This window comes from Culex quinquefasciatus, chromosome 1, assembly GCF_015732765.1.
Source record: "Culex quinquefasciatus strain JHB chromosome 1, VPISU_Cqui_1.0_pri_paternal, whole genome shotgun sequence".
Taxonomy (NCBI): domain Eukaryota; kingdom Metazoa; phylum Arthropoda; class Insecta; order Diptera; family Culicidae; genus Culex; species Culex quinquefasciatus.
In genome coordinates, this window is record NC_051861.1 from 76,420,177 (window position 1) to 76,447,359 (window position 27,183).

Here is a 27,183-nt window from a genome sequence, read left to right on the forward strand (position 1 = left end):
ACTACCCTACCCTACTCCAGCGAACCACGAATTTTTGTCTTCAAAATTAAATTTCTCTGCAAGCATGCATTTTTTCAACCTGGTTCAACTTGCATTAGTTTATATAGATTGTTAATTTATTACCATTAAATCCATCATTCATCCAGTTACGAGTTATGAAGGAAAACGGAAAAAATCTCGATTTTACTCTAGGCGGGAAGGGGCTAAAATTGTGATGGATCCAAATGAGCCCGAAATTCTCTGGAATCGTTCTTAACAGGGGAGTTTTGATGCCATATTAAGAAAATATCAAGCGGTCTGGGCAATCCGGAAAATTTGTGGTTAGAAGTCGGTGACTATTTCGGTGAATTTCGTACTGTTTGCCAACAAATCTCACACGTTCAGAGAGAAAGAAAAGGTTTTTATTTGCTTACAAGAATGTAAAAGATTTTTGCTTACGATAAAGTTTTTTTTGTGATGAAAAATTGGTTCTATAGCTGATTGAATATTCTAAGTTTTTTTTTAATCTTTTGCTTATCTCGTACAAGAAACATTCCCCTTTTCCTGCTGCTGGCAGATATAGAGAACAATCTTAAATTATCTCAATATGGGTGTGTTTTGTTGTGTCGCCAACTACCGTTTCCGTAATCAAGATAAAGTTTTTTCTATATAAAACATGCTATTTTGTTTATTACATTCTAAAATGTTAGATTTGACTAGATCGTTAATGTTCACTAATGCTTTTGCTGTCACAGCAAAAAATAATCTATCTTCGTAATGGTGTGTGAAAATCAACGATATTTGTTACGCAATGAAATAAGTTACTGTTCTAACAATCGTGTTTCTCTCACAATCCAACTTATCCGCTAGAAAAACAATAGTTTCAACAACAAAAATTGTCGTCGCGAAAAAACAAATAGACAATAGAGGAAACAAAATATATGAACAATTGGTTGGTTGCCCGTGTCTTTCGAGAAATCTCAGAAAATGTTCAGCCCCCGTCGTCTTCTTCTTCTTACTAGAATGGCCTCGTCTTTGGCTTTTGCAAGTAATTATTTCATTAAAGTTTACACTTTTACTTGGAAGTGAAATCTGGCCAGTAGTTGATGTAGTACCGATGGGTCGTACCCTCAAACAGCCGGTCCAGCCAGTTGGGCAAACCGTCCAGCAGGTTCTCCTCGAGCAAGATCTTCGGCTCCGAGAAGTCCGACGTGCTCGTCTCCGAGTCGGAGCTGTCCATGCCGAGGAACGCGCCGGCTTCCGGATCCGACGGCATCGTGCTGAGCTGCCGGGTCATTTTCATCATGCGCTGCCGGAGCAAGAAACAGTTGTAAACTCTTCAAAGATCTCCATCTCCCACACACACACAACTCACCTTGGCGCCCCGATTCGACTCCGGGTGTTTGGCGTGGTACATGCAAAAGTACTTCCGGTGGCCGTTGAGCGCAATCACGGTGCCGATGCAGTTGCGCGGGTTGATCTTCATCTCGCGCGACTCGGACAGCGACAGCCGGAGCAGTTCCGCGTACCAACCGATGCCCTTCTCGATGAGCATGTGGGCGAACATGAGCGTTTTGTTCCTGTCGTCGGAGGAAATGCTTTTGGTTACATCACACTCAAGGACCGTAGAAGATCGAGGCTGACGAGAGATACTCACTTCCGATAGGGCCACACTGCCTTGTGGAAGGCCGGAATGAGTTTGTTCCGGGATTGCAGATCGGTTAGCAGGACGATGGTGCGGCAACCCGGCTTCAGTAGACGCACCAGCCCGTTGTACTTTTCGGCGCGAAGCTCGTGCAGGCGCAACTCCGGAACGTAGTTCATGGTTTTACCTTTGAAAACAAAACAAAAACATCCTTCAACCTCTACACACGAACCTCCTCCCATCTGGTGGAACCCTACCATTTCGATCGTCCGGGTTTTTGCTCTGCTTCTTCTGGATGTTTTCCTCCTCGATGCGTACCAGGTAGGACATGAGGTAGCCGGCCCCGAGGATGAACGCGATCGTACCGACGACGGACAGCGCCGGCAGGATGTGCTCCTGGCCCAGGTTGTCCGTCATGTACTCGAACGCCATCAGGAACTTGTTCAAGATGCGCACCACCAAGCCCTGGGCGTGCTCGTCCAGGAGGTCCTGAAAGGAAGAAGGGAGATGGATGAAGTAGTTGATTAAGGGGTTACAGACATAAGAAATTGGGCCGTTCTGGTCTCATTCGATCCGTCTGAGGGTCCCACAAGACCTATATTAACTATTATGAAGTTTTGTTAAGTATTTCAAAAGTTATGCTAAAAAAACGATTCTGGCTAAAGTTTGAAAGATTGTAAAAAGAGTGGTTTTTGTAAGAAAGCCCGTCTGATCATATATTTTTAAAAAGGTATTTGAAAGACCTTTCTAATGAGCCCAAAACATTGAAGATCTGATAACCCTATCAAAAGTTATGAGAACTTTAGTGTCATTTGTACACATTTCAGAGGTCGGATCTCAAATATTTTGATGAAAAAGTTTTCCGGATCTATCATGCGACTCATCGTTGGATAGGTAATCAAAAGTCCTTTTCAACAAGCCCAAAAGATTGAAGATCTGATAACCCTATCAAAAGTTATGAGCACCTAAGTGTCATTTGTACACATTTTAGAGGCCGGATCTCATATATGTTGATGAAAAAGTTGTCCGGATCTATCCGGAGATCTGGCTCCCGGGATTTTGTTGATTTGAAACTCCCGGGAAAAATGAACAGATATATTTTTTACTGCCTTAAGGCTTAAAAAACTTTAAAGTAATATAACAATTTTCATGAAACAGCCCCATAGGTGTTGTTCTAATATTACGTCCAATGATTTTTGGGATTCTAGACCCCATACTCCATGTAGATATGTTGTAAGAAGTAAAATTTAGATAAAATTTGTAGGTTTTTACAGAAACAAATATGTACATAATTGTGAGGAAGGCACCAACCACCATCGGTGGATTAAGTAACGTTTTTTTTCTTACCCCCAGCTCCCCTAGCTGAGAATAAAGAGAAGAGAAAACCCCGTTGTGTGATGTTTCAGGTACATCCACAGCAGTTGACTCAACATACTGCGAATCAAAACAATACCGTCTACAATCACAAATGACTTCCCTTTCCCACATTGCCGCGCCCCTTTCTTTCAGCCGTCTCGACTCTGACCCGCGGTGGTCAAAGGTTTACGATCCGTTTCCACAGGCCACCAGCTAGGTCATCATGAAAACCAAGCCAACGTGAAGGTAAGAAAACAGGACACTTGCAAGGAACCAGAGCTATACTGTTCTGATCAAGATAATTCGGATGATCTAACAGAACTACGGATGTAGTTAGTTGCGCTCCTTCCAGGATGTTCCTTACTTGGACGTCAACCGAACAGCACGCAACAAGGTCAGTGCCATTGCATGCTCTTAGGTATCAATCCTTGGCCTGCAAAGTTTCAGCCGGATTAATAAATAAAAAAAAAAATGAAGAAAAAAGCCCAATTTCGTCGAGAATTGCCCTTAAGTTAACTTACCTTCACTTCAGCCTCGTACGTCAACGCCTCTGACGAGCGCAACAGCCGCTGGATCGCTCCGTCCACCTTCTGCTTCGTGTTGTTATAGTTAATCTCGTGCGTTTCGTTCTCCACGGCGCCGCTTCCCCCTTCTGCGCCACCACCTTCCCTCCACCACTCTTGTCCAACCGCTCGAGTGTCGCACCGTGAACCCACTCGTACTTGACGTGCTTCGTGTCCCGGCGCCAGATGATGACCACCTTCAGCACCGTTTCGTCCAGCTTGCTGTGCTCGGCCAGGGCGTCGATGAATTCAGCCTGCTTTTCCTGGTAGATGTACGCGAACCGGACCCGTTCCGGGCTGTAGTTTGACTCGAGCGCGATTCGGCGCATCGCGTGGCGGGCCTCGTCGTGCGTCGGGATGTTTTCCGTCACGAGGACGACGCAGAGGCGCTTGCGGGGTCGATTCCATTCCGCAGGACAGACGCCTTCCAGCATGGACTGGGAGGAGAGCCGGGGCAGGGCGAGGTACTTGTTGACGGAGATGATGTTGTTGAGGGTGGCGGTTGGAATGTCCGACATTGAGATCGACGCCACGGGCCGGCTGGGTTCTTCGTTGAAGATGAGCAGGGTGTCGAGCGAGGGGTGAATTTTGTACCGCTCTTGGATGCGTTGCGTTTTCTGCGAGTTGAGCTGGACGAAGCCGAAGGCGACACGTTCGCGGAAGTGGAAGGCAGTGATAAGGTAGCGCAGGCGGGGTTGGGTGCGGGTTCCATTACGATGGCGCGCACGCGATTGTCGGACCAGCCGTTCAGGAACGAGTCCACCGAGCTGTCGTCGATGTTGGGCAGCAGCTTGTAGGGCAGCTTTTGACGGATGAACTCGACGACGCGCTGCGTATTGTAGACGCTTTCCTTGTACACGTAGTTGTGTTCTGTTTTGGGGGGATTAATTTGTATTACATGTTTGGGTTGGCTACAATGAGTTAGACTTACCGTCGAGGACCATGATTACGCACGGCAGTGAATGCACGCCCACCTTCCGAACAAGCTGGTTTTCGTGGCCGGCGTTTATCGTGGCGAAGGTCACGCCAAACGGTTCCAGTGTATCGATCATTTTCTTGAACGAGTTGGCCGCCTTCATGCAGGAGAAACACCAATCCGAGTAGAACATCAAGATTTGTGGCGTGTGACGACTCTTCGGGACGATGTTTGTTTCGTAATATTTGGACGTGATGGACAGCTTGTGGAACAGGCTAATGTCCTGATCGTGGAAGTTAAAGTTGTGGCCAAAAAACTGCTCGAACGGGTCCGGGAACCTTCCGTAGCTGCTGTAGTCCGGACGTTCTTTGTACAGGTGAGCATCCTCGTTGGTTATTCCGTACAGATCGTACGCCTTGCGTCGTTCCGTGTCCGACAGCAGCTCGTAGGCCTGCTTAATCTCCACAAACTTTGTTTCCGCTTCCGGATGGTCCGATTTGTCCGGGTGCCTAGAAAAACAAAAAGCCAAATTCCATCAAACAAAAATCCTCCAAAAAAGATCAAAGTAAAAAATAAAATCGATTACCCCCATTCTCACCATTCCCCCCACCTCCCCCAACCCACCATTCTTTGGCCAGCTGTTTGTAGGCCTTCCGGATGTCCTGCAGGGTGGCATGCTTCTGGATGCCCAAAATCTTGTACGGATCAGTGTTGGCCGCCGTCGCCCCGTCCACTTGACCAACCGCAATTACCGCCAGCAGCAGTAGTAGGCCGAGCGCTGCTCCCCTCCACAGCAGCAGCAAGTGACACTTGCTACCTTTTTTGCTACCGCAAAATCCCTTCTTCCATTCTGGGCACAATTTCATTCTGGCGAAATGTTCCGCCGGCGGCGACTTTGGACACGAAACACGGAAACAGGAAGTGGCTACAGCCACATTTAGTAACACAATTTGCACTTTTTAAAGCGTTGAAAAAGAGGGATTTTTGACTTCGCGAAACTTTGTGGGGCGATTGCCTTGAATTTGCTGGTGTGAAAATCATTCACTGGGACGAGGGCGATTTTTGTTCTGCTGACGCGCCCTTTGGGAACGTACTTTCCGTGCACGGTTATGATGGGAGGAGAAACTTTTGCTTGGAGTTGGATCGCAAGCAAGGCTGTTTATCCCTGCAATGGCGGCCATCTTTTTGTAACCAAAGCTTCTGACGCATACGGGAACATAAAGAAGACAACAACAAAAATACTTCTGTCAAATTGTATCAACAAACCAAACAGCGTGTATTGATCTACTTGGGAAAAATACAACATAACAAGAATTTTGCCTAATTTATGGGAGAATGCCGATCCCTGGGTCTCCTCGGAGCCAATCATCCGTCATCGAATCTGGATGGCCGCAAAAAAAAAAAATCTGATTATCAACACCTTCCCAAGGAATTCGTCCCGGCAAACTTTCTGCACTCCACTGACTGCAACGTTGACTATCTCAAACACGGCCTTTCCGGTTCAAACAGTCGGGCCGGTCCAGATCGAGCAGGTTGAAGATTAAAGTTATGGCTTCAAAAGAATTGCGGTGTTCTCCTTTTTGAACAGATTCACCGCTATTTTCCGGCTCGTGATCTATACCACGACGGACATTCGGTGTTAGCCGCGACACACCATTCTACACTCAACCCCCGGTGGTTGGTCACTTTTTCGTTTGACACTTTTTTAGTTTGTACCCCGTTGGTTGGTCAAAGTCAAACTAAAAAGTGACGAATTGTCACTTTTTACACGGCGCTTACGCACACTATCAAAACAAACGTTTGATAGTGTGCGTGAACTCCGTGTAAAAGGGGTGTCAAACTAAAAAGTGACCCCGTTTGTTTGACAACAGTTGGTGTCAAACCATCGGGGTTTGAGTGTATAACATTTGCTCTGCCACGATGCCACACGAACTGGTTCTGCGCCGAGACCGTAATCTCTCCGATGCCACCGAAACTTCCCCCCGGAGTTATCCCCGAACCGCCAGCCGCCCCCGTTCGATTAATTTCGCCGAGACTGTTCTGTCTGGCCGGATTCTGGTGCCCGTTGATGGTCAGGTCGGAATTGCTGAGGAAGCCCAGCCGCATCTCTGTCCGTCGGGTATGGCCGGCGCTGGTCTCCCTGTTGCCACGTGAGTGGGGCGCAGATCGCGTTCGAGGCGTTTTTCCGGTGCGCAAACTTAATCAGCTCGTCCGACGAAACCGGCTGCTTGGTGGCCTTCGCGAAGCTGGTAAGCTTTTGCCTCGCCTGGAAGATGGACGTTGCCAGAATGTATTCGGCTTCCTTCAGTTGCTTCTGCAGCTGATTAATTTCCTCATTCCGATCTCAACAAAAAAAAAAAAAAATGGTTCGATCGCTTTGACGTTTCTAAATGTAAACAGTAGGCCGCCATCTACCACTACATCAGCAGCCGATTTCAGATAGGGGCTACTCACAAACACTTATGCATGGGCTAGTTTTCAGACAGGGGCTACTCACTAATACTAATGCAAGATTATGGTGATGGACGAGTAGAGTGTCCCTTTACTCTGACACCACCCCCTCGTGTTTATCAGAAAGAAAGCCATGGATCGCAAGAGCAATGTGTACACTCAAAGTCAGAAGTATCCCTCAAAAAGATACTTTCAGTCCTCTAAAAGGATACTTTCTATAGACAAATCCAGCGAAAGCTCAACGCTGCTTTTTGATGGTGAGAGATTGTTGAGGATACGCACAAGTATGCCTTGACTTGATATTAATTTAATGTAATTTGTTGAATAAATCATTCCTATTGTGTTCGTTGCCCCTGCAAGACGTGTTCTGCCAATAGGTTATGGGCCCAGTAACCAAGGCGATAACGGAATCGGGATCGGAAGTTTGAAGAAAATTTTCTCGAGAAGAATGGAAGCGAAGCTTGGTGTTGAGAAGCTGAACAACGAAAACTACGCGCAATGGGCGTTCGAAACGGAAATGCTGCTGATTCGCGAGAAGCTGTGGAAGTACGTCGAGTACGCGCGGGCCCCGGTTCCAGAAAATGAAGAGTGGACGGATGGAGTCCAGAGAGCACGCGCAACGATTTCGCTGCTGGTCGAGAGGCGCCAGCATCCGCTAATCCGAGAGCTCAAAACGGCGAAAGAGGTGTGGCTCAAACTTAAAAACGAGGACCAGAAGACATCGATGTGCTCTCGTGTGTCCTTGATCTGCCAGATCTGCGACCGGAAGTTGCCGGAAGGAGGAGACGTTGCAACACACATTTACGATCTTGAGGAACTGTTTGCGAAGCTACGGAGTGCTGGAAAGGACCTGGGTGAGGATGTACAGGTTGCGATGCTCTTGCGAAGCTTGCCGATGAGCTACGACCAAGTCCGGACTGCTTTGCTGATCATGAAGGACGAGGATCTTAAGCTGGATTACGTGAAAGGGAAAATTCTGGACCAGGAGCGCAAGATGAACGAAGGTGAAGTAGAGATCCTAAATAGGGAGACTGGACGAAGTGAATTTGACGTACCCAAACAGACGCGAGTTTGACGTATCCAAACGAGCATTTGCCTTTACGCCCAGCAAAACTTATCAGTGTTGCCAAGCTCAAAACATACGTTGCCAGATCGATTTAGGAAGCTTAGACCAGTCTCCCTATTTAGGGTCTCTAAGGTGAAGCAGGTGACACGACAGTTGCGTATAAGGTGGCATTCAAGAGGAAGCTGATCTGCTACGGATGCGGTAAGGAAGGCCATAGGAAAGAGGATTGTCCAGCCGAGATGAGTGATGACGACGTGGAAGTCAACGCCAGCGCTAGTGTCAAGAAATCGTATGCTTTTGTATTGGACAACAGCAAACGGCAAGAATGGATCGTGGATTCGGGAGCCAGCTCCCACGTGTGCTGCGTGAAGGCTTGTTTCGATACGCTGAAACCTGCCCCCAGAGGACAAGTGCTATTGGCGAACGGTAAGGAGGTGGATGTCCAAGGGATTGGAACGGTGTCGTTGAATAGCGTGGACAACAACTGAGAGCAAACGGTGATCAAGCTGACGGACGTGTTGTACATCCAGGGACTCGAGATGAACCTCATTTCGGTGGCTAAGCTGATAGTGAAGGGAGCGGATATCCGGTTCGGCAAACATGGCTGCCGTATAATGTCACGAGGAGAGACAGCAGCAGTGGCAGTTTTGCGCGATGGACTGTACCGGCTCAAGCAACGTCGGTGGCGCTCCGGACAACAGAAGGAGATCGGTACGCAGTTTGTGGGAGTCCTGATCGAAAGCAAACGTCGGAGCAAGAAGACGAAGAAAAGGGAAGTATTTGAGTATACATTGAGCGGTGCTCCAAGTTTGGGTCAAGATCAACGGAAAATGGAGGATATCGTCCAGTATCATGAGGATGTTGTACAACCGGTTTACTTCTTTCGAGCATCATCCAAACGGCGTGTGAGTGGTCGAACCAAACGAAAGGGTCCAGTGGAGCGGAGTGGAACCGTGCCAAAATCACGTCGATTGGCTGATCCAGATGAACAGGAGAACAAACTGTCCAGGATTCAGGAGGAGATGGAGATCCTGACCATTGGAACTCGCAAAAACGAAGCCTGAAGCCGTTAGGGATGCTCATGCGAGGAGGAGTGTTGAGGATACGCACAAGTATGCCTTGACTTGATATTAATTTAATACTTTTATCATAAATAATCATTTTATTGCATAAAAATTGAGTTTTCCTGCGCTCCCATATTCAAATACATGGAAGCTGTCATTTCTAACACCATTGGCCACCTAGCGGCCATTTCAAACTGGATTCGTCTATCCTTTTTTAAAGTTCACCCGGCGTCACCCTTTCAAAAGGGTATGTCAAATTCAGTACATTTTCGATACCCTTTTAAAGGGTGACGACGGGTGAACCTGAATAAAGGATACTTTTTACTTTGAGTGTAAGGTACCGATTGGTTTTTCTCTCTTTTCCACTCTCGCCGCACTTTTTCTCTCCACCTTTTTTGGTCAAACTAGATTTGGTATGTATTACTCGATCAGTGTGTCAAGTCTGTTTTGATTCAGACAGTGAAGAAACCAGAAAAAACGAGAGTTACTCCGGGAGCAAACGGGAGGAACCGAGAGCAACTTTGAGAAACGAGAGAAACCATGCAATTCTCTTAAGAAATCGACGCCAACATTTCAAAAAGCATCATATACAAACCATGCGTTTTGAGAAAAACGCATTAGAATGTTGAGCATCCATTTTCAATTCCCATTTTAATATAAAAGCAAAATAAGATGTTCTAATGATAACAAACGATGGAAAACGTTGCTTTTATTGATACTTGATCATCCAAATTCAATAAAACATTAGTTCCGTAATTTTATTAGAGAAAAACAAACATCACTTCTTTTGAAATCACCAACGTCTATATCACCCTGCTGTCATTGAGGGGAGCGTTTTGTTATGATTCGTTTTTCTTCGCCGAATGTACATGGCGCTTTGTTCATGTTGCTTTTTTTTCGTCACGAGGTTAATGTAGTCTTTTGTTTGATAGATTGACAGGGCTTTATAAACAGGGACTGCTGATGGCAGAGATTTTGTTTATGTTACTTTATTTAAAATCATGTTTAAACAGACTTTACTGAAGTAACTTTTGCTCATTTTTGGTGGAGAGGTAGCTTATTAGGAGTACTTTCAGAATATGCAATAACCCAGAAAGTGTCAAAATGTACATGATGCCTTTTGAAATGTTACCGTCGAAATGTCAGTTTTGACATTGATGACGTTTCTCTCCTTTTTTCAATCCGTCACTCTTCGTCGGAATCAAGTGAGGTTAGATTGCTGTTTTTTTTCAAGAATGGTAGTTAATTGGATTTTATTTCACCCCAAGGACGTTTCCGGTTACGATCAGGCCAACATTTGAATCATGAGCATAGGTGCCTAGATTCCCAAGACAACCGTGCTTACGGGACCACCCGGAGGAGTTAAACGCTGATGGCGGATTGCCTATCAAACGTACTATTTTTGCCGTATCCAGAAGAGAGTTTCCGGAGAGTTTCGTAGCGTGGGCGGTCATGTTCGTGATGGCCCGGAAGCCACTGCGTCCTGCGGACGATACCGTTGATCGGAAGAGTAACGGAGAGAGCTGCTGGATTGAATTCAACATCAATTTGTGGTTCTGGCGGCCACCTGCCGGGTGAAATTCTGGACAAGATGCTTCTGCGTTCACAGAGCGGACACTTCGCTTAGTGCCTTCGTCGCGTGCGTTATTGGGATTGATCTGGTGCCCTGCACCGGCGGACTTTGGATCGAGCAGTTTTTGAATTCGTTGAAAATATTACCAGATAAAAAAAAGTTACGGAAGATGTCGACGTAGTCACCATCCGCATGCCATCGCCGGAATGGAAAAGAAGCGTACTAGGTGTAGGGTTTTCGTCCTTCAAAATAATGTAAACAATATAAATATATTGACCGGGTAATAATAACCCGAAACAGACTATCCCTTACTGAAGCGTGTACTTGGTTTTTGACAGCGCATGAAAAGAGGCGCGTGTTTATGTTTACGCTGTGAACAGTGGAGAGTGAACGATTGGCGCGGAAGTGTGAGTGTGATTGAATTGTGCAGGAACCGGTTGGCGGTATCCGGAGCAGGACACGACGGAAGCGGACATGAGGTCAGTATGTGGTTGGGAGGTTAATGATCGGCAGCGATGGTGCTGCGTCCGGAACGTCGTGTCTCAAGGAGTCCCGGTTGCGACTCTACACTAGGGCCGGCCGTGAAACCCATGTTTGCCTAACAAGAAGCTGGACACGCCATTTCCGGTTTACCGCACCCGGTTTACCTTGCTAAGGTCTTAATCTTCCTCAGCGGCAAGGGCTAAGCGCAGTGCTTTGCCAATAAAAACACAAACAGCAAAAAAGAAAAAAAAATATTTCTAGAAATCTCAATATTGATTATGAATCCCTATAGATTGCTCCGTAGTCCACCTCCCAGCTGTTGATGCCGGTAGCTCAACCTCCACCACAAATCCAAGACAGCTAAATCTCCAAGAATCTCCTTGATCATTCCACGAGACGGGTGGCACCAGCACTGGATGATCTGATCGATCTCTTATGGATGAGCTGCACGTACAACTCGGTCCTGAGCGTTAGATATAAAAACGGAACTTCGCGTCTCGTACAGTGCCTTTGTCAGGCGCTTCATGCTGATAAGATCGCCGGTGGTCTGGAGGATGTCCTGGACCGGCGTCGGCTTCTTCGCTACACTGTTCTCGACCTTGACCATTCTGTCTTGGGCGTCATCTTTCATCCGGAAAGTGGACCCCGACGAGCTTCTGAACATATTTTTATACTGCTATTTCCTCTCCGACGACGACAAGTGGCCGCGGCCGACGTCGTGGTCGTCACAGCTGGATGTGCCATGCTGTTGGGCATCTTCGAAGGTTGGATGGTTTCAGTCAATCAAACTAGCGAAAGGAAAAAAAAACAATCTCAAAATATATCTTAAATTGAGCAAATCTTCTCAAGCAATCTTACCCGGTGCATTTTTCCGATTTTCGAACATCTCACTGATCGCACTGATCACAAAAAACGGCACAACCTCAGCCGGACCCTAAGCTGATAGTTTTCGTGAGTTACGCGTATTCACCGACAGATGGCCAGTGGGCCTCGTCGGATCCGCCCATTAATTACGCAACTCAAAATTTGCATGGGAAACTTTTTTTTCGTGACGGCTTTCGCGGCACGCTCCTTTCAACTGTTCTAGACTAATATTTGGACGAGGCGTATCGCTAAACAAGTTTTTTACAAAAATGATTCCAAACTGCTTATTTTGTCGTTTTAAACCGAAACAAGGCAAAAACAATTTTTATTAAAACTATTCGCCATTTTCAAAAATTTGTCTAGATAACATCAAAGGCCGCCATCTTAGGCCCACTGGGCCCACAAAAAGAGGTACGCTCAGTTTGTATGGGAGCTGTCAACATGCTCCCGGGCTGCACAACCTAGGCCACAACATTATTTTTAAGCTCATTTTCTAAAAAAATCCTTGTTTTCTGAAAATTTCTGCGCCCAATCGCGCAACACAAACAGTCAATGTAAATATACTAAATGTCATTTTCGCTCTTCTCTCATTTTTCATCTTTTCTCTCTCAGAGAAATCTAGAGCAAATTGGAGCAAACAGGAGGAATCGGGAGGAATTTAGAACAACCGGGATGAATGAGTTGAAAAACTGTCAAAAGAAAATTTCAGAGCAAACAGGAGCAAAGCAGAGGAAACAGGAGGAACTTGGAGTAATAAGAGTTACTCCCTTGCTCACTGTCTTGCCCCGAGGGTTGGGTAGGATATTGGCCACAGTACAGAACGGCCGGTGCCTTCTAGTAGGTTCCCAGGGGGACGCCATCTTCGCTTAAAAACCTGGATAAATTATTATTAAATCAACAATGATTCAAAAAGTAAACATCGAATAAATTTTCAAGAGTTTTGTGCAAATTTCTTTGTCATACTCGGTCATGTGTAACATAACACCCTGCACCTTTTTTGTATAAGGCTTTCTAGTCAGAAATTTACCAACACATTCAAAGTATGTTTACATGACAGCTGGACGTTTGTTTGCATCAGGTTTCCTATCTCTTTCCAGCAAATTTTTTTTGTCAAGCGACTTCTAGCTGGTTTATTTGACTGACTGCCCGATATGTCAGCCAACATACTTCGCAGGGCTGTGACAGCTACAGCTCGATCATAGAGTTCTCTAAGCCCGCTCTCACGCACACTAGCACACCATTTGATTTGCTGGTCGGTACAAAATTTAACCTCACTTTTTTTCGTGTACGTACACGCAATACATGCGCACGTAGATAACTCTATTGTTTGCATCAGGACACTGTGACGAGGAGTTCGTCATTTTTGAGTTAAATTATATTTTTTTCACTGGGCCTAGAAAGCCTTATGGAACGTGCTGCTCTCCCTATTCAGACTGTATTCCCAATTGGGTCCTAAAATGAAGCTTAGATTGCTGATATTATTGTTTCCAGCGATAAAGCATATTTTTCTGAGTACCGTCAGTGGGGGTGACATTGGGTCTGGGGGGTGAGATTGGGTCAAAGTGATTTTTTACGGATTTTACTATTTCTCAGGTTCTTCTCATTGAAACTGAATTCTGTTAAAAGGGTTGTGTAGGGGACATCTTAAGATGACTTCGCTGAAAAAATCTCGTTCCTAGAACAAATCCTGTTATTTTGGCAGCTGTCTAAAGTTGAGGTACGTTTTTGGCCAAAATGACCTCTCGAAAAATCATTTTTCTAATACGTTTGTTAGAATTGCTCGAAAACTACCCAAATGTTTGAAAATCTCCACTTCAAACATTGTAGCATGTCAATACGATTCCCTCGAACAAGAAACACCGTTGGATGACTTGTTTTTACCATATCGTTGTATTTGAGCATCATTTTAGTTTCATTTGACCTAATGTCACCCCCTCTAAGTAGAGATCCTAAATAGGGAGACTGGACGAAGTGAATTTGACGTACCCAAACAGACGCGAGTTTGACGTATCCAAACGAGCATTTGCCTTTACGCCCAGCAAAACTTATCAGTGTTGCCAAGCTCAAAACATACGTTGCCAGATCGATTTAGGAAGCTTAGACCAGTCTCCCTATTTAGGGTCTCTACCTCTAAGGGGTGAGATTGGGTCAATTTTCAAACTATTGGCATTCAAGGTAGTGTTCATCAAAATCCACCATATTTTGGGAAAATGTCAGTAAACTATCTAAGAACAAATCTACGTTGAAAGATTTTCAATGTTGTTTAAATTGTTTTTGTTATTAAGAAATTACGAGAGTTGTATTGTTTTTTGACCCATAGTCACCCCCACTGACGGTACAATGATCCTTTGTACGACCACAAAGAGTATAAAATTGATTTTTAAATCAATTTTGAAAAATTAATCTCGCGGTCCTTCTTGACAGAAAAGCTCCTACTTGACAGCTCGTTCCAAGGGGAACATAGTTAATCTATCGAAAAAATGTTGTCTTGTCAAAGAAAAAAAATGAAAAAAGTGATCAGAAATGGTTTTTAATCGTGTTTTTTAACCGTTGTATATAAAAATTTATATAGGGCTTTAGTACCCAATTCGCCACAGATAACGTTACTATCTTTACTTGAAGAAATTGTCAACATCATCATCCAAAACCTCCGACGGCAATACGCAAGTGCTAATACTTTAGTTTGACAGAAAATGTGGAGAGAAAAATAGAGGTGAGAGTGGAAATATCTCGTTCCAATTTGGTGCCAGAGCGACGAAATGTTTTTTCATTGATATGTTAAACGTCATGTCGATGCACAGAATTGATAAGTTTGCCAAATCATCGCTTCGTCAGATAAGCCGTCTTGATATTATCAGCAATTTAAGCTTAATTTAAGAACTCAATAACTCATACATAACTGAGTAGTTTCGATTTCTCTGAAAACTGAGTATTTTTTTTATGTATACGTGTGAATGCGAAATTATTCGAGCTTTTGTGCCAGTCTGATGAAACGTGTAATTATGCGTCCTTCAGAAACGCCACACTTCACGTCAAAAACTTCACAACATTAACACCAAACGTCAAATAACGAGTGAAAAGTTTTTCTTCGATCGCAGCCCCGGGGAACTGTCGTCGGATTTCACGCGAGTTTCGTTCGAGCTCTAAATTTTCGATTCGCTCGCAACATCGCAATGGCTCAAACTTTCGCGGAAGATCAGTACGGCCGGAAGATTGACCGGTGCCTAACCGATACGCTCATTAAGTTTGGTAAGTCGGTGGTGGTCTTGAACTTGAACACGGAATTTTATTACATAATTTTGGCTTGTTTATACGTGTGTCATGACGGATGACAAATTTAATAAACTGTATTCGGGGTTCGATTCCAGGTGGCGGATTGGCCCTGGGCAGTGTGTTTTCGCTGCTGTTCTTCAAGAGGCGAGCATGGCCAATCATCATGGGGTCCGGCTTCGGAATCGGCGTCGCCTACACCAACTGCGAGCGTGCCCTGAACGGCAAGTGAACCAGTTCCGGGTTGTTCCGGGGAGGTGCTTGAAATTTTAATAAATTATGTTCCGAGTCGTGTAAAGCTAAGTTTCTGTGGTTTCATTGTTGGAGGAATAAGCTTAATTTGATGACAGTACGAAAAAAACAAGGAATTCAGAAATGTTTTAACAAAAATCTACTCGAAACTAGATATATTTCAAAGGTTGTTTTTTAAATCTCTCGTTTATTCTGCAACATTTCCAAACCACCTAACACCAACTCAATTACTTCCGCTTTGTAAGGTTATCGTGTGCTGACATGAGTTTGTTCTTCCGATCAAGACATCTGAGATCTCACTGAGCATTGTTCCTGGAGGTTACGTTGACTTTTGCACTTTTTTGCTTTCTGGACATTCACCTCCTTTGCCAATTCGGCTGAATCTTGTTCCGGTACCAGATGTTTGCTAGGGTCCTGGAAATTAGAATGGAATGCTTAGTTGGTAATTACAATTGTTTGTAGAATCGCGTCGGACTTTTCCGAACAAGTAAAATTTCTTCGGAGAAATTTATTGAATGCTTTTGTTGATTTTAATCATTTGCTTCAAACTCTCAACTTACTTTATTTAAATAAAAAAAATCTCACCTGCACTTCCCAGTCCTTACTCCAGCACCTCCTCCTCCATCCCATTTCCCATCGCCGGCATAATCCCAAAGATGTTCATCTGCTGCTTCGCGGCCAAAAACCCTCGCACCTCGTCGTACCGCTTCACACTGCGCTGAAACTTTTTATCCTTCCGCTCCGCTCCCTCACTCTCGTCTTCCGAATCACTGCTGCTGTACAGCGTGTTTTTCGTCGGAACTTCCTCCTCCTCCTCCAGCTGAATTCCCTTATCCTGTAGGGCTCGCTTCTCGCGCTTCCGAAACTCCACCCCGATCGGTTCGATGCGCTCGCGCAACTGCTGCAGCACCGGCCGGAAGTGGCGCTTCACGATGCGGGAATCGATGTGCTCTAGCTCGTCTGGGGGCCGGTCTTCGTTGCCGTCCGAGTCGCGGGTCTCGTTGCCGTCAACGGCGAAGAACTCGTCCTTTTGCGGGGGATTGTACTGGGCGGAGTAGGTTGGGGCAGGGTCCAGTTCCGGTTGTTGTTCCGACGGTGGTGGTAGTTGGGGCAGCGGATCTTCCTTGTTGGCGAGCTTTTTGACGAGGATGAGCAGACGTTGGCATTCTTCGTCGGAGGCGGCCAGCTCGGAGGAGATGTCCGCCAGGGACAGTTCCAGGGAGGGAAGCTGGTTGATAAAGTTGGAGTCTTCGTAATGCTGGGTTGATTCTTGGAGAAGTTCTTCCAGCTGGTTGTACTGATGTACAGTTTTAAGCATTTTCATCGAGAGAGCAGTTGAAAGTGACCGCAGGTTGGCCACTTCCGGAGGAAGTTTTTTTACGACTGGTCGCGCAGAAACATCTTTCTTTGCTTCAGTTATTCTATCGATATATTTCATGCAATCATCCCGGAGGGCGTCAATCCCCGTGGACAGTTCCGTCAATTTGCAGAAGCTAAGATCTGGCAATCCACAAGCCACGGAAAGTGCCAACCTGGTCAGAAACTGCGACTGAATGTACGCGTAAATGTTGTACAAATCCTTGATGGTCCTAACGCCGGCCGCCCCCTTCACCGCCTCGTAATCAACCTCCTCCACCGCAAACAGTTCACAATCTTCCAGCGCTTCCATCGGCGCGTAAACTTCCCTCCAACGCTCGTCCAGCTCGTGGTTCCGCTCCAACCCCGTAACGGCCTCGTGAATCCTTCTGATCGCGGCCATACAAGCCTGGACGCAATTCCCGGCGAAGCAATCCTGCTGGGCAAGCCTTGTCGTCCGCGTGGCATGCTGGGCATCGTTCAGGAAGAGCAAATTGCGCCGAATGGCCGCCTCGAAGCGATCGAGCGAGGTGATGAGGCCGGTGAGGGAAGCTTCCTGGCGCCGGAAGTGGAACCGGCGGGCGAGCTTGAGCGAGTAGCAGGTGGTGTAAGCGCCCGTTGTAAAAGCTATCGCGGGGAGCGTCCACCGGAAGGCGGTCCGATAAGGGAGAAGCAATCTGACGCTGGTGGCCGCGATGGAAGTGAGGGCTAGGAATTTTGCGGCTGTGAAGGAGGAGGATTCTGGCGAATCGATAGTGGCGAGACATTCTTCTATGATTTCGACGTGGTCGATTAGGAGCCGTCTAGAGTTTAAGGTTTGTAAAATTATGTTGCGTTGGAAGGTCTGGAAAGAAGTTTTTGTAAAAATCCAACTAAAAGTTCCGTAATTTACTCTCACCCGTTTGCCCTCAATTTCTGGATAAAATCTATTCATTTTGCAAGTTGAACTTTAATTTTGATTCTCACGTCTATAAAATACAAGTTACAAAGGCATTTCAAACTATTTTTCACTTAAAATTGTTGCTAAAACTAAAACTTCCACTCCCACGCAATCAGCACCGGCATTTACAATTTAGTAAACAAAAACATCTGGCGATGACGTTGACAAATGTCACTTGGACAAAAAGGGTGACCGCACGCGTGCTGGAAAGAGCCAGCTCATGCTTCCACAATTGCATACCTTGCGGGCGTTTTATTTTGGAATGCTTGCGCCCAAGTTTTAGGCAATGCACTGATTTCACAAAAAAAAATTGTGTAGTTTTTCAAAGCTTTTCGCGTTGAATGCTTCGCTAAACGGATTACGCCCAAAGTTATTCCAAAAAGCTTGTAGCTTGTAACTTCGCACCAAATATTTGCATACTGAAGGGAAAACTTCTTCTCAACCTCCCCCGCTCGCATAGAGTGGTGCGTGTCTCGACTGGGTGACTTGTTTGCGAGCGTTTTTTTATTACGTAACGCAAAAAATCGGGTTTCCCTAACACCTAACAAAACGAGCGATTCCCTAACACAGACGGGAAGATCAAGTACTTCTAGCAGATAATTCACTTCATACGGCTTTTTTCCTTCAGTTTGTTACCGCGGGCGCCTGCGACATTCTGCTCTGCTTCTGCCGTAAACCGCGCCTTCGTCTGGCCATACCCGAAGCAGCGATAGCATTGCACCTACTTATATGCCAGGGTAGGACACATGTCGCAGCCGAAATGTAGAGCGCTTGGAACAACCGTTTCCCCGGAAGGTTAAATCGTAGACGCGTTTCCATTTTGCCATGCATAGGCGCCTGCTCATATGCCCGGGTAGGACACATATCGTGGCCAACCTTTCTTTTCAACAACCGTTCCTATGGAAGGTTCTGTCATAAACGCATCTCCGTTTGGCCCCCCTTCCTTATCTCGGTATGCAGCGGCGATCGACCCGACCTACTTCTTCACTGACCTCGCAAAGATGTCGGGAGCTTGTGATCGAGGTTCGCAGGGACCATCAGTAAAATGGCCAGATATCCATTTTGATCTCTGGAGTCTAACCATGCCGGCGCGGTACGGTCGTTGGGGGAAAACCCTCCCCCGGGGTCGCTTTGGTTGCCCTTTTTCCTGAACATTGTCAGGAAGGTTCCGTCATACACGCATCTCCGTTTTGCCATACCCAAAGCAGCGGTAGCATTGCAAAGGCACCTGCTTATATGCCCAGGTAAGGCACATATCGTTCCCCTGGATCGTAAATGCATTTCCGCTTGGCCATACCCGAAGCACCGGCAGCATGGCATAGGCGCCTACTTACACATGTCGCAGCCGAAACATAGAGCGTTGGGAACAACCATTCCCCCGGAAGGTCATTACCATGGTGACTGAATTGCCTCCTTTGCGCCTGGGGCGGTGGACGCCAATGACGTCCTGGTCGGCAAGTTTCTTGGTAAGTTCTTCCTTTTATGAGTTCACCCACAGAATGGCATGTGACGATGCATTTCACTTGGATCAAGCGACGATCGAAGCCAATGTAGCTCTGTGTTCCGTACATTGTATACTGTATTTACTGCATATACAAATACGTATATCGGCTTTGATCGTTCAGTTTTCACAGCGACGAGTTGGCCGTGCGAGTTAGGGTGCGGACTTAGTAAGCTAGACATAGGGGAAATATACCCATATTAATCACTCTAAGCCGTTCGACCAATTCTCATCACTTTGCCGTTTTCCGCTATTAAATCAACATTTACAGATATTTCAACAATGGAGAGTTGCTTGCTCACTTTAATTCGAGCTATTTATAACTTTGGAAAAGTCAAAAACACTTTTGAAAGCCGTAATTCAGGAACAAAGTGCTGATAGGCCGATAATAGAAATAGGCTGAAAAAGGGTATAATTCCCCTAACTATCGCCGGTTTGATATTTTTTTTGGGATTACAGATATTTTCCCAAGCGTCTACCAGATGTCAATTTACATATTATTAGAGGTAAAATTAAACCTTTTTCTGACATTTTTTTACTGTGTGAATGATCCGGAGGACAAATTAACATATCAGTTTGATATGTCACAGGCATAAACCACGTGGCCTTCAAATTTAAAACCTTACTGGGGAAAGGCTATAAAATCACTTGAAAAATAAACTTCTTGAGCAAATGTATATGTGTGGGTCCCATAAGTCACTTTTGAAAATAATAAAGCTTAGTTAAGTACTTCGAAAGTTATGCTAAAAAACTACTTTGACTAAAGTTTGAAAGATTGTAAAAATTGTTGTTTTTGTAAGAAAACCCGTCATGTAATACATTTTTAGAATGGTATTCAAAAGAGCATTCCAACGAAATCTGGAAATCTGATACTGATAAAATTTTTCGAAACATCTGATGAGAATTCCGAATCTTCCGCTGGTCCGCAATCCGGCAATGCAAAACTTGAAAAAATACAAACTTTTTTGTAAAGGTCAGTATTGCACACTTTGCACCAAATTCTCCACCCTTGCAAATCATAACTGCACACAAAATATTTGCACACTGAAAATCATACCCCTTCTCCCCCCCGCTCGCCTATAGTGGTGCGTGTCTCGACTGAGCTTTGATGCTTTCGACCGCACATCTTTAGAACTGTTTCAAACTAGGGTGTTTGTCTTAGATAGTTTTTTTCTGCTGTAGTTTGAGGTGTGCACTTTGATGGAGAGCTTTCCACAACTTGCACGATTGTCTAAAAATCGCTGCAATCTGCAATAAAGCTCTTGACAAATGTGCACACCTCAAACTACAGCAGAAAAAAAAAACTGTCTAAGACACATACCCGAAAGCTTTGCTTCAAATCGATGATAGCTTTTATCCTAGACACTCACCATAGTAGGCATGCGGGGTGGAGAAGAGGTGTGCATATTTGAGGTTCGAGTATTTACTGGTATTAGGAAGCAAAATTTGTCGAATTAGGAGCAAAATTTGCAATATTAACATATGAAACACAATAGATTATAGGATCTTTGAAAAAAGCTATAGATTTGATTGCGGATTTCAGAGATTTTGAAATAATCGTGAAAGTTGTAAAAAGCTTCTCAACAATTTGCACATCTCAAACTAAAGCAGGAAATATAGAATTCTATCCAAGGCACACTCTCTTGTTTGAAACCGTTCTAAAGTGTTCAAAGTTATATAAAAGCTCAGTTATTCTCACAGCTTTATAGGCGGGTGGGGAGGAGAAGGTGTAGGATTTTCAGTGTGCACATATTTGATGTGCAGATATAGCAGAGTGCAACGATTTCTACGACAAATGTGCCCACCTCAAACTACAGCAGAAAAAAAAAGCTGTCTTAGACACACACCCGAAAGCTTTGCTTTAACGATGATAACTTTTATCCTGGACACTAACCACAGTAGGTAAGCGGGGTGGAGAAGGTTTTTGCATACAGTATTTATGTAAAAAAAGTATTTACACACCTTGGGCACTATGCACATTTTGTGATGAAACTTGTAACCAATTTAAAGTTTGACAGAAACCTAGTACTACGTTTTGTTCAGAAACTCATGCCGAAAAATTTGGCTACAAAATGCTCATGAAAAGATGATTTCTATAAAAAGTTATATGACAAAAACTATTACAGAAATCAAAAAAGGTGCTTTGTACTCCTTTTAAAAAATTAACATAAATAATGTAATTTTTTGACAAATCACCATAAATCCAATCTCCCAACTCCAAATAGGCACCCTTGACTGATAAAATATATAATTTGGATTGAATATAAAAATCACTAACTACTTAGTATAACAGTTTATAAAAACTCTGGAAATTCTATATAAAACGTATCTAAACTTTATTTTGCAAACTTTTAATTCAACTAAATGTCAATATATTACCATAGAATTACTAAGTAAACATTTTGGAGTGGGTATAACACCGTTTTGGGGGTCTTTGTATCGATAGAATAGACTTTTCGTTGGAATTTCGTACCAACCCGGAATTACGTCGTCGGAAAATCCGCCGGCATCCGAACCGGTCCACGATTCACAAGTCAACCTATGTGGCATCGGAAAGTCAATAAAATTTCCGATCTTATCATACCCATACATCTAGGTTTTCTATAAAACCTACGTTTTTAAATACCTAGGCTTCTCTCACGCAACTCCGAAGAATAAATTCGCGCTCCTTTAAACGAAAATCCGTTGGCAGTAGAGTCAACCAAAAAGTATGGAAAGAAAACAAAGTATAAGGGTTTCTGGTGGAACCAAGTGTTTCTACCGTGCACCTTCAGCAACATTGAGGCAAACAATTATTGAGCTCGCATAGCTTGTTCGCCTTTGTCTCGGGAGCGGAGCTGAACACTTTGTCAGCACAAAGAAGACAGGATGGAACGCGATGCTCTCCGGAGAACGTAAAAACACAGCAATCAGCTCCAGCTACGCAACCGCGGTTCGTTTAGATGAAGATCCTCCGGCAGCAGAGTTGAAAAGTTTCTACACAAACCGATAAGACAGATAGAACGAAATACGTGAATGACATTCCCTAAAAAGTGAGCGACTGTAGTTTAGGTTAGAAGTTGTGCATGTCACCACTTGATAACCTTACAAAGTGGAAGCAAAGGAGTTCTTGTCAAGTGATAAAGCAACGACGTATCGAAGAAATTTTGGAGATGTGTTTATTTCTTACGTCCGGAATAGAACAGAAAAAAATTAGTTTGATGGAGCTATTACACAACTGCAAACAAACAAACTCGCACTTTTTCGTGTTTGACAGTTTGCCAAACTCACAAACAAGGCAAAATGCATGCAGGCTGACGTGTGTACAAACAATTTCAGGCATTGCTGTAGTGCAATAGCTACTTGAGTTCTTTTGGAAATTCTTTCATAGTTATTGTAAGAAATAATAAGGCGTCGATTTACCAACTTGATAGCCACTTACACATATATTCATATATTTTTGTAGTACCATAAATCAGCTAACTGTTGATCAGATATCTTACCATTTATGTATCAACATTGACTTATTAGTTATTTATATATTGTGGTGGTTCGAATAAATTACAATTTTTGTTAAAAAGTATTTTGTGTGTTGCATGAAAGTGACGCGCACCGGAAGGTACATACACAAATGATGAGTTTTTTACGTTGTTTGTTTGTAAATAAGCAAGGACAATAATACACAACATAGATGGAAAACAAATAGTGAGCGTGGTTGCTCGAAATCACTTCAACTTAAATAAACAACTAAACAGTATAAAACAAAACAGCAAAATAATGTACACATCATCGTTTAGTTTAGTTTTTTGAAATAATTGAGCCTAATTAGAAACGAAAAACCCGCGTGATTTTATCTTGCTAAGCAAATACGAAGAACGTACGAAATGAACAAAAAATATACATTTGATGAGGGGTTCTCATCGCGCTTTACAGCTTGGGCCACGGGTAGATAGCGGGCAGGGCCGACTTGTAGCCCAGGTCGTACATTTGCGCGCGGATAAACGCTTCCTTGTCGCTCGGTTCCGGCTTGGTGCAGGCCAGTCCGTTCGCGTACGCGTACTCCATGACGCGGACGGCAATCTTAATCGAGCAGTCCTGGATGAGCTCGAGCGGCGGGTAGAGGCTGCCCCGTTCCAGGTCCTCGTCGGTGACGATCTCGGCCAACCGTTGGGCCGAAATGAGGAACATCTCCTCGGGGATGGTGGCCGCCCCGGCGCAGATCACTCCGAGCGCCACACCCGGGAAGATGTACGAGTTGTTGCCCTGGCCCGGGTGGTACGTCTTGCCCTTGTAGGTGACGGGCGGGAAGGGGGAACCGGACGCGAACACGCACCGTCCGTCGGTGTGCTCGTACGCCTGCTCGGCGGTACATTCGGCCTTGCTGGTTGGGTTCGACAGGGCAAAGATGATGGGGCGCTCGTTGAACTCGGCCATCGAGCGGATGATTTCGGGGGTGAAGGCACCTGCGAGGAAGGGCAAGTGTCATTAGATCAACGTAAGTTCAGTCAACCTCGTTATCGTACCTGCAATGGCAGCGGCTCCGATGATGACCGTCGGCTTCAGCTCCTTGACCGCCTCGGCCAGCGTATCGATGGGGGCGTGCTCGTGCGCGAAGCGGTGCTTGTGGCCGGAAATTCCACCCTTCGGGCGGTCCTTGACGATCAAACCTGCGGGAAATAAACAACCTTGTAAGCTTATGAAGTACACGACAAGAACAAAGATGACATTACCCTTGCTATCAACAAGCCAGATTCGCTGGCGAGCTTCCTGCTCGCTGATGCCTTCCTTGCGCATGGCCATCACGCACAGTTCAGCAATTCCGAGTGCGGCCTCGCCGGCACCCTGGAACACGACCTTGTTCTCGCTAAGCTTGGTCTTGGTGACCCGCAGCGAAGCAAACAGACCTGCAACGGCGACCGATGCAGTGCCCTGAATATCGTCGTTAAAAGTACAGTAGTTGTCCCGATATTTGTCCAAGAAGCGGAACGCGTTCGAGTTGCCAAAGTCCTCGAACTGGATCAGGCAATTGCGGCCGAACCGACGGACGGCAGCCTCCATGAACTCATCGATAAACTCGTCGTACGCGTCACCGGTGATGCGCTTGTGGCGCAGACCCACGTACAGCGGATCGTCCAGAATGCTCTGAGTGTTGGTTCCCACGTCCAGCGTGACCGGCAAGCACTGATGCGGCTTGATTCCTGCCAGGGCCGTGTAAAGAGCCAGCTTTCCTACCGGGATCCCCATGCCGTTGGCGCCCAAATCTCCCAATCCCAGGATACGTTCACCGTCGGTCACGCAAATGGCGCGCACGTCCTTCTCGGGCCAGTTCTTCAGCACGTCGTACACGTGGCCCTTGTCGTTGATCGTGATGTACATGCCCTTCGGCTGCTGGTAGATCATGCTGAACTTCTGGCAGGCCAGTCCCACGGTCGGCGTGTAGACCAGCGGCATCATGTTGCCAATGTCCGATCCGAGCACCTTGTAGAACAACCGCTCGTTACGGTCCATCAGCCCAACCAGGTAGATGTACTTGTCCAGGTCATTCTCGTATCGATTCAGCAAAGTCAGACAATGCTGAACCTGTTCCTCTTCACTGCGGACAATGGCTGGCAGCAAGCCATGGATTCCCAAAGCTTGGCGCTCTTCGATCGAAAACGCAAGACCCTGCGCAAAAGATAAACAGAAAGAAATGGTGGTGAAGCAGTTATGCAATACTACGGTTGCTGCGATCGAAAGCAAATCTGGTCGTCTTGAGACGAGTTGTTGATGGGAGGGCAAAAGGAAAGCGCAAGTGGAGCGCTTGCTGACCGTGACCATGACCAAACAGGTTGATGACGAATCATGGAATGTCTTTTGTTTTGGATGGAATTTCGCCCATTATGAAATATGCATTGGTTCTAGTTTTGCAGCTGACAGCGCCTAATTACTACCCATCTAGAGTAGTCCTGCCCTCCGGTGACACTTTTGGTATGATTACAGACCTTACTGGGTGGACCACCCAGATCGCTCCGACCGACAACTGACACGGTGCGAAGGTTGGGACTCACAAACTGTTAATCACCACAGTGCGCGGTTAATGAGCCACTAATCAAGCGCAATCAAATTATAAATCAATTAACTCGACACGCAATCAATTACCACATGGACGGACGAACGCGGCGACACCTCACCGCGCAGTGTGCCATGGATGCACTATTAGCCTACTGCGGTTGGGTCATCCGTCGTAGCTGCCGTTGGTGTCGCACCGGTGCTTAATCTGATTATAGTGATTGGGGAGTTGGGTTTGAAATGTCTGCCTCACAGAAGCGTGATCGTGTAATGACTATATCTTCGTTATCGGGCGAAAGGAAGTCGTAAAAATTTACTGTCAAAAGCGCCGAGACAACTGTTGCAAAATCACATTCAAATCGACCCTCGTCGTATTGATCCATACAGGATGTTAAGCATCTCATTAGAATCTCACTTTTGTCCAAATGTGACGACGGTTGTGTTTTTGTTTGATGATCATTCACTTGATCACCTTAGGTACAAGGTTTGCTCACACCTGGCGTGGTGGCGTGCGTGGCTCGCGAGGACAATTACGCAAATGCGAGATCATCGTGTCTGCCGGCGTCATCGGAAGTTGTGTCAGCACTCCACACAACACAGTTCAAGAGTTGGTGTAAGCTATCGCTATCGCGGTTGGCAACAACAACAGCGGATTGACACGCTTGGGAATCTCCAAAAACTACTCGAGGAAACTTCAGTCGGGTGGTATGATTTAGTAGAATCAACTGACTCAGATTATATTTGAAGAAAGAAAAAAAAAAAAAAAAAAAAAAGCAAAATAGCTACGTAATTAAGAATCTCATTAATATTTTGAATACAATGTTATTAATTTGTCAGAATTTCGTTTCAAGGGTCAACATTTCGTTTTTGCAATTCCGTCGTGAAACTACTTACTTTTCCTGTCACTCTTGAACGACGAAATAGCCTACTTTTCTATACCAAAAATAACAGAATCGAATAGCAACACTTTTCAAAATAAATGCTGAAAAGTTCTACTTTCAGCACTCAAATAGGTGCTGAAAAGTTGAACTTTTCAGCACTTGTTTCGAAAAGTAAAACTTTTCAACATTTTTTTGATTTAAACGATTTATTGACAAAAAAAATGAAAATTTGACATACAATTTCACTCAGTGTGTGTTTTTTGGAATTGCAAAAAATGTTGTATGGAACTCGTTGCAAAACTTGATTTTTTCAACACTCTTCGTATTTATCCGACTCGTGCTGAAAAACACCTCTTTTTGCAACTTGTTGCATAAACTACTATTGTGATACACGGTGGGTAAGTAGGGGGTTATTATGCAACTTGCATGCACCTCGGAAATTCCTTCTGGACGTTTGTTGGAGGGACTATTCTGAGTCAGAAAAATCAATTCCCAAAATATTATATCGGTGAAAACTGCAGTGAAATTTGCAGTTAAAAAAACGATATATTTCCCCAAAAATGCGTCTAAAATCAGGGTGTAACTCAGGACAGAGATGTTAATTTTCGTCAAGATTTCAATTTCTAGTGCCCATAATATATTCCTGACACAGCACATCTTGACCGATCCATAACTTGAGCCCCAGAGTCATCAGGAGGTGTAAAATAGTGTTATTTCTTTAAAAAATATGTTCAATTTGCTCTAGTAAATAAACTGTCATGTCTAAATGAAAAAAAAACTAATGTAGTTGCATTGTTGCAAACAATACGAAGAACCATTTTACAGAAAAGAGAATGATATTTCATCCATTTTTAGGAAAGTTATATATATTTTAGTAGGAAAAGTGTTGCCAATTTTAAAAATTCTATATTATTTAACTCATTCCTGTTACAAATAGCTACTACGATCATACTAAGTTTCTCAAGTAGAGTGTTTTTGAACGACGTCCGAAAGAAT

At 44.9% G+C, this 27,183-nt stretch overlaps 4 protein-coding genes and 1 long non-coding RNA gene across 8 annotated transcripts in view; 2 read left to right on the forward strand and 3 right to left on the reverse strand.

Moving 5' to 3' along the window:
- Positions 1 to 379: 379 nt before the first annotated feature.
- Positions 380 to 5,547, reverse strand: LOC6044997 (dnaJ homolog subfamily C member 16). The gene is given in 9 exon segments (XM_038266903.1): positions 380 to 1,288; positions 1,355 to 1,559; positions 1,637 to 1,811; positions 1,882 to 2,113; positions 3,502 to 3,616; positions 3,658 to 4,246; positions 4,249 to 4,413; positions 4,475 to 4,968; positions 5,084 to 5,547. Coding segments are annotated over 9 exon segments (2,451 nt in total). The 5' UTR covers positions 5,326 to 5,547; the 3' UTR covers positions 380 to 1,054.
- Positions 5,548 to 10,230: 4,683 nt separating this feature from the next.
- Positions 10,231 to 11,326, forward strand: LOC119765167. The gene is made up of 3 exons (XR_005276537.1): positions 10,231 to 10,250; positions 10,309 to 10,839; positions 11,187 to 11,326. It is a non-coding gene; the product is annotated as an uncharacterized LOC119765167 (long non-coding RNA).
- A 3,681-nt stretch (positions 11,327 to 15,007) lies between these two features.
- Positions 15,008 to 15,533, forward strand: LOC6044999 (MICOS complex subunit Mic10). Its single transcript, XM_001862388.2, has 2 exons — positions 15,008 to 15,209; positions 15,329 to 15,533. The coding sequence occupies exons 1-2, from the start codon at positions 15,134 to 15,136 to the stop codon at positions 15,460 to 15,462; spliced, it is 210 nt and encodes a 69-aa protein (XP_001862423.1). The 5' UTR covers positions 15,008 to 15,133; the 3' UTR covers positions 15,463 to 15,533.
- Positions 15,534 to 15,636: 103 nt separating this feature from the next.
- Positions 15,637 to 17,924, reverse strand: LOC6045000. Its single transcript, XM_038248187.1, has 3 exons — positions 17,737 to 17,924; positions 16,068 to 17,682; positions 15,637 to 15,896 (listed from the first exon to the last, which is right to left on the reverse strand). Exons 1-2 carry the CDS (start codon positions 17,770 to 17,772, stop codon positions 16,084 to 16,086), a joined length of 1,635 nt encoding a protein of 544 aa, XP_038104115.1. The 5' UTR covers positions 17,773 to 17,924; the 3' UTR covers positions 15,637 to 15,896; positions 16,068 to 16,083.
- A 4,752-nt stretch (positions 17,925 to 22,676) lies between these two features.
- Positions 22,677 to 27,183, reverse strand: part of LOC6045001 (NADP-dependent malic enzyme) — a 31,493-nt gene continuing 26,986 nt past the window's right edge. For 3 of the 4 annotated variants that reach the window (XM_038249515.1, XM_038249522.1, XM_038249519.1), the window contains 2 exons: positions 23,782 to 24,922; positions 22,677 to 23,721 (listed from right to left, as the gene is read on the reverse strand). In XM_038249515.1, coding sequence (XP_038105443.1) covers positions 23,186 to 23,721; positions 23,782 to 24,922 — 1,677 coding nt within the window. In that variant the 3' untranslated portion in view covers positions 22,677 to 23,185. The remainder of the gene's footprint in view (positions 23,722 to 23,781; positions 24,923 to 27,183) is intronic. The other variant, XM_001862390.2, reaches the window with a different exon arrangement.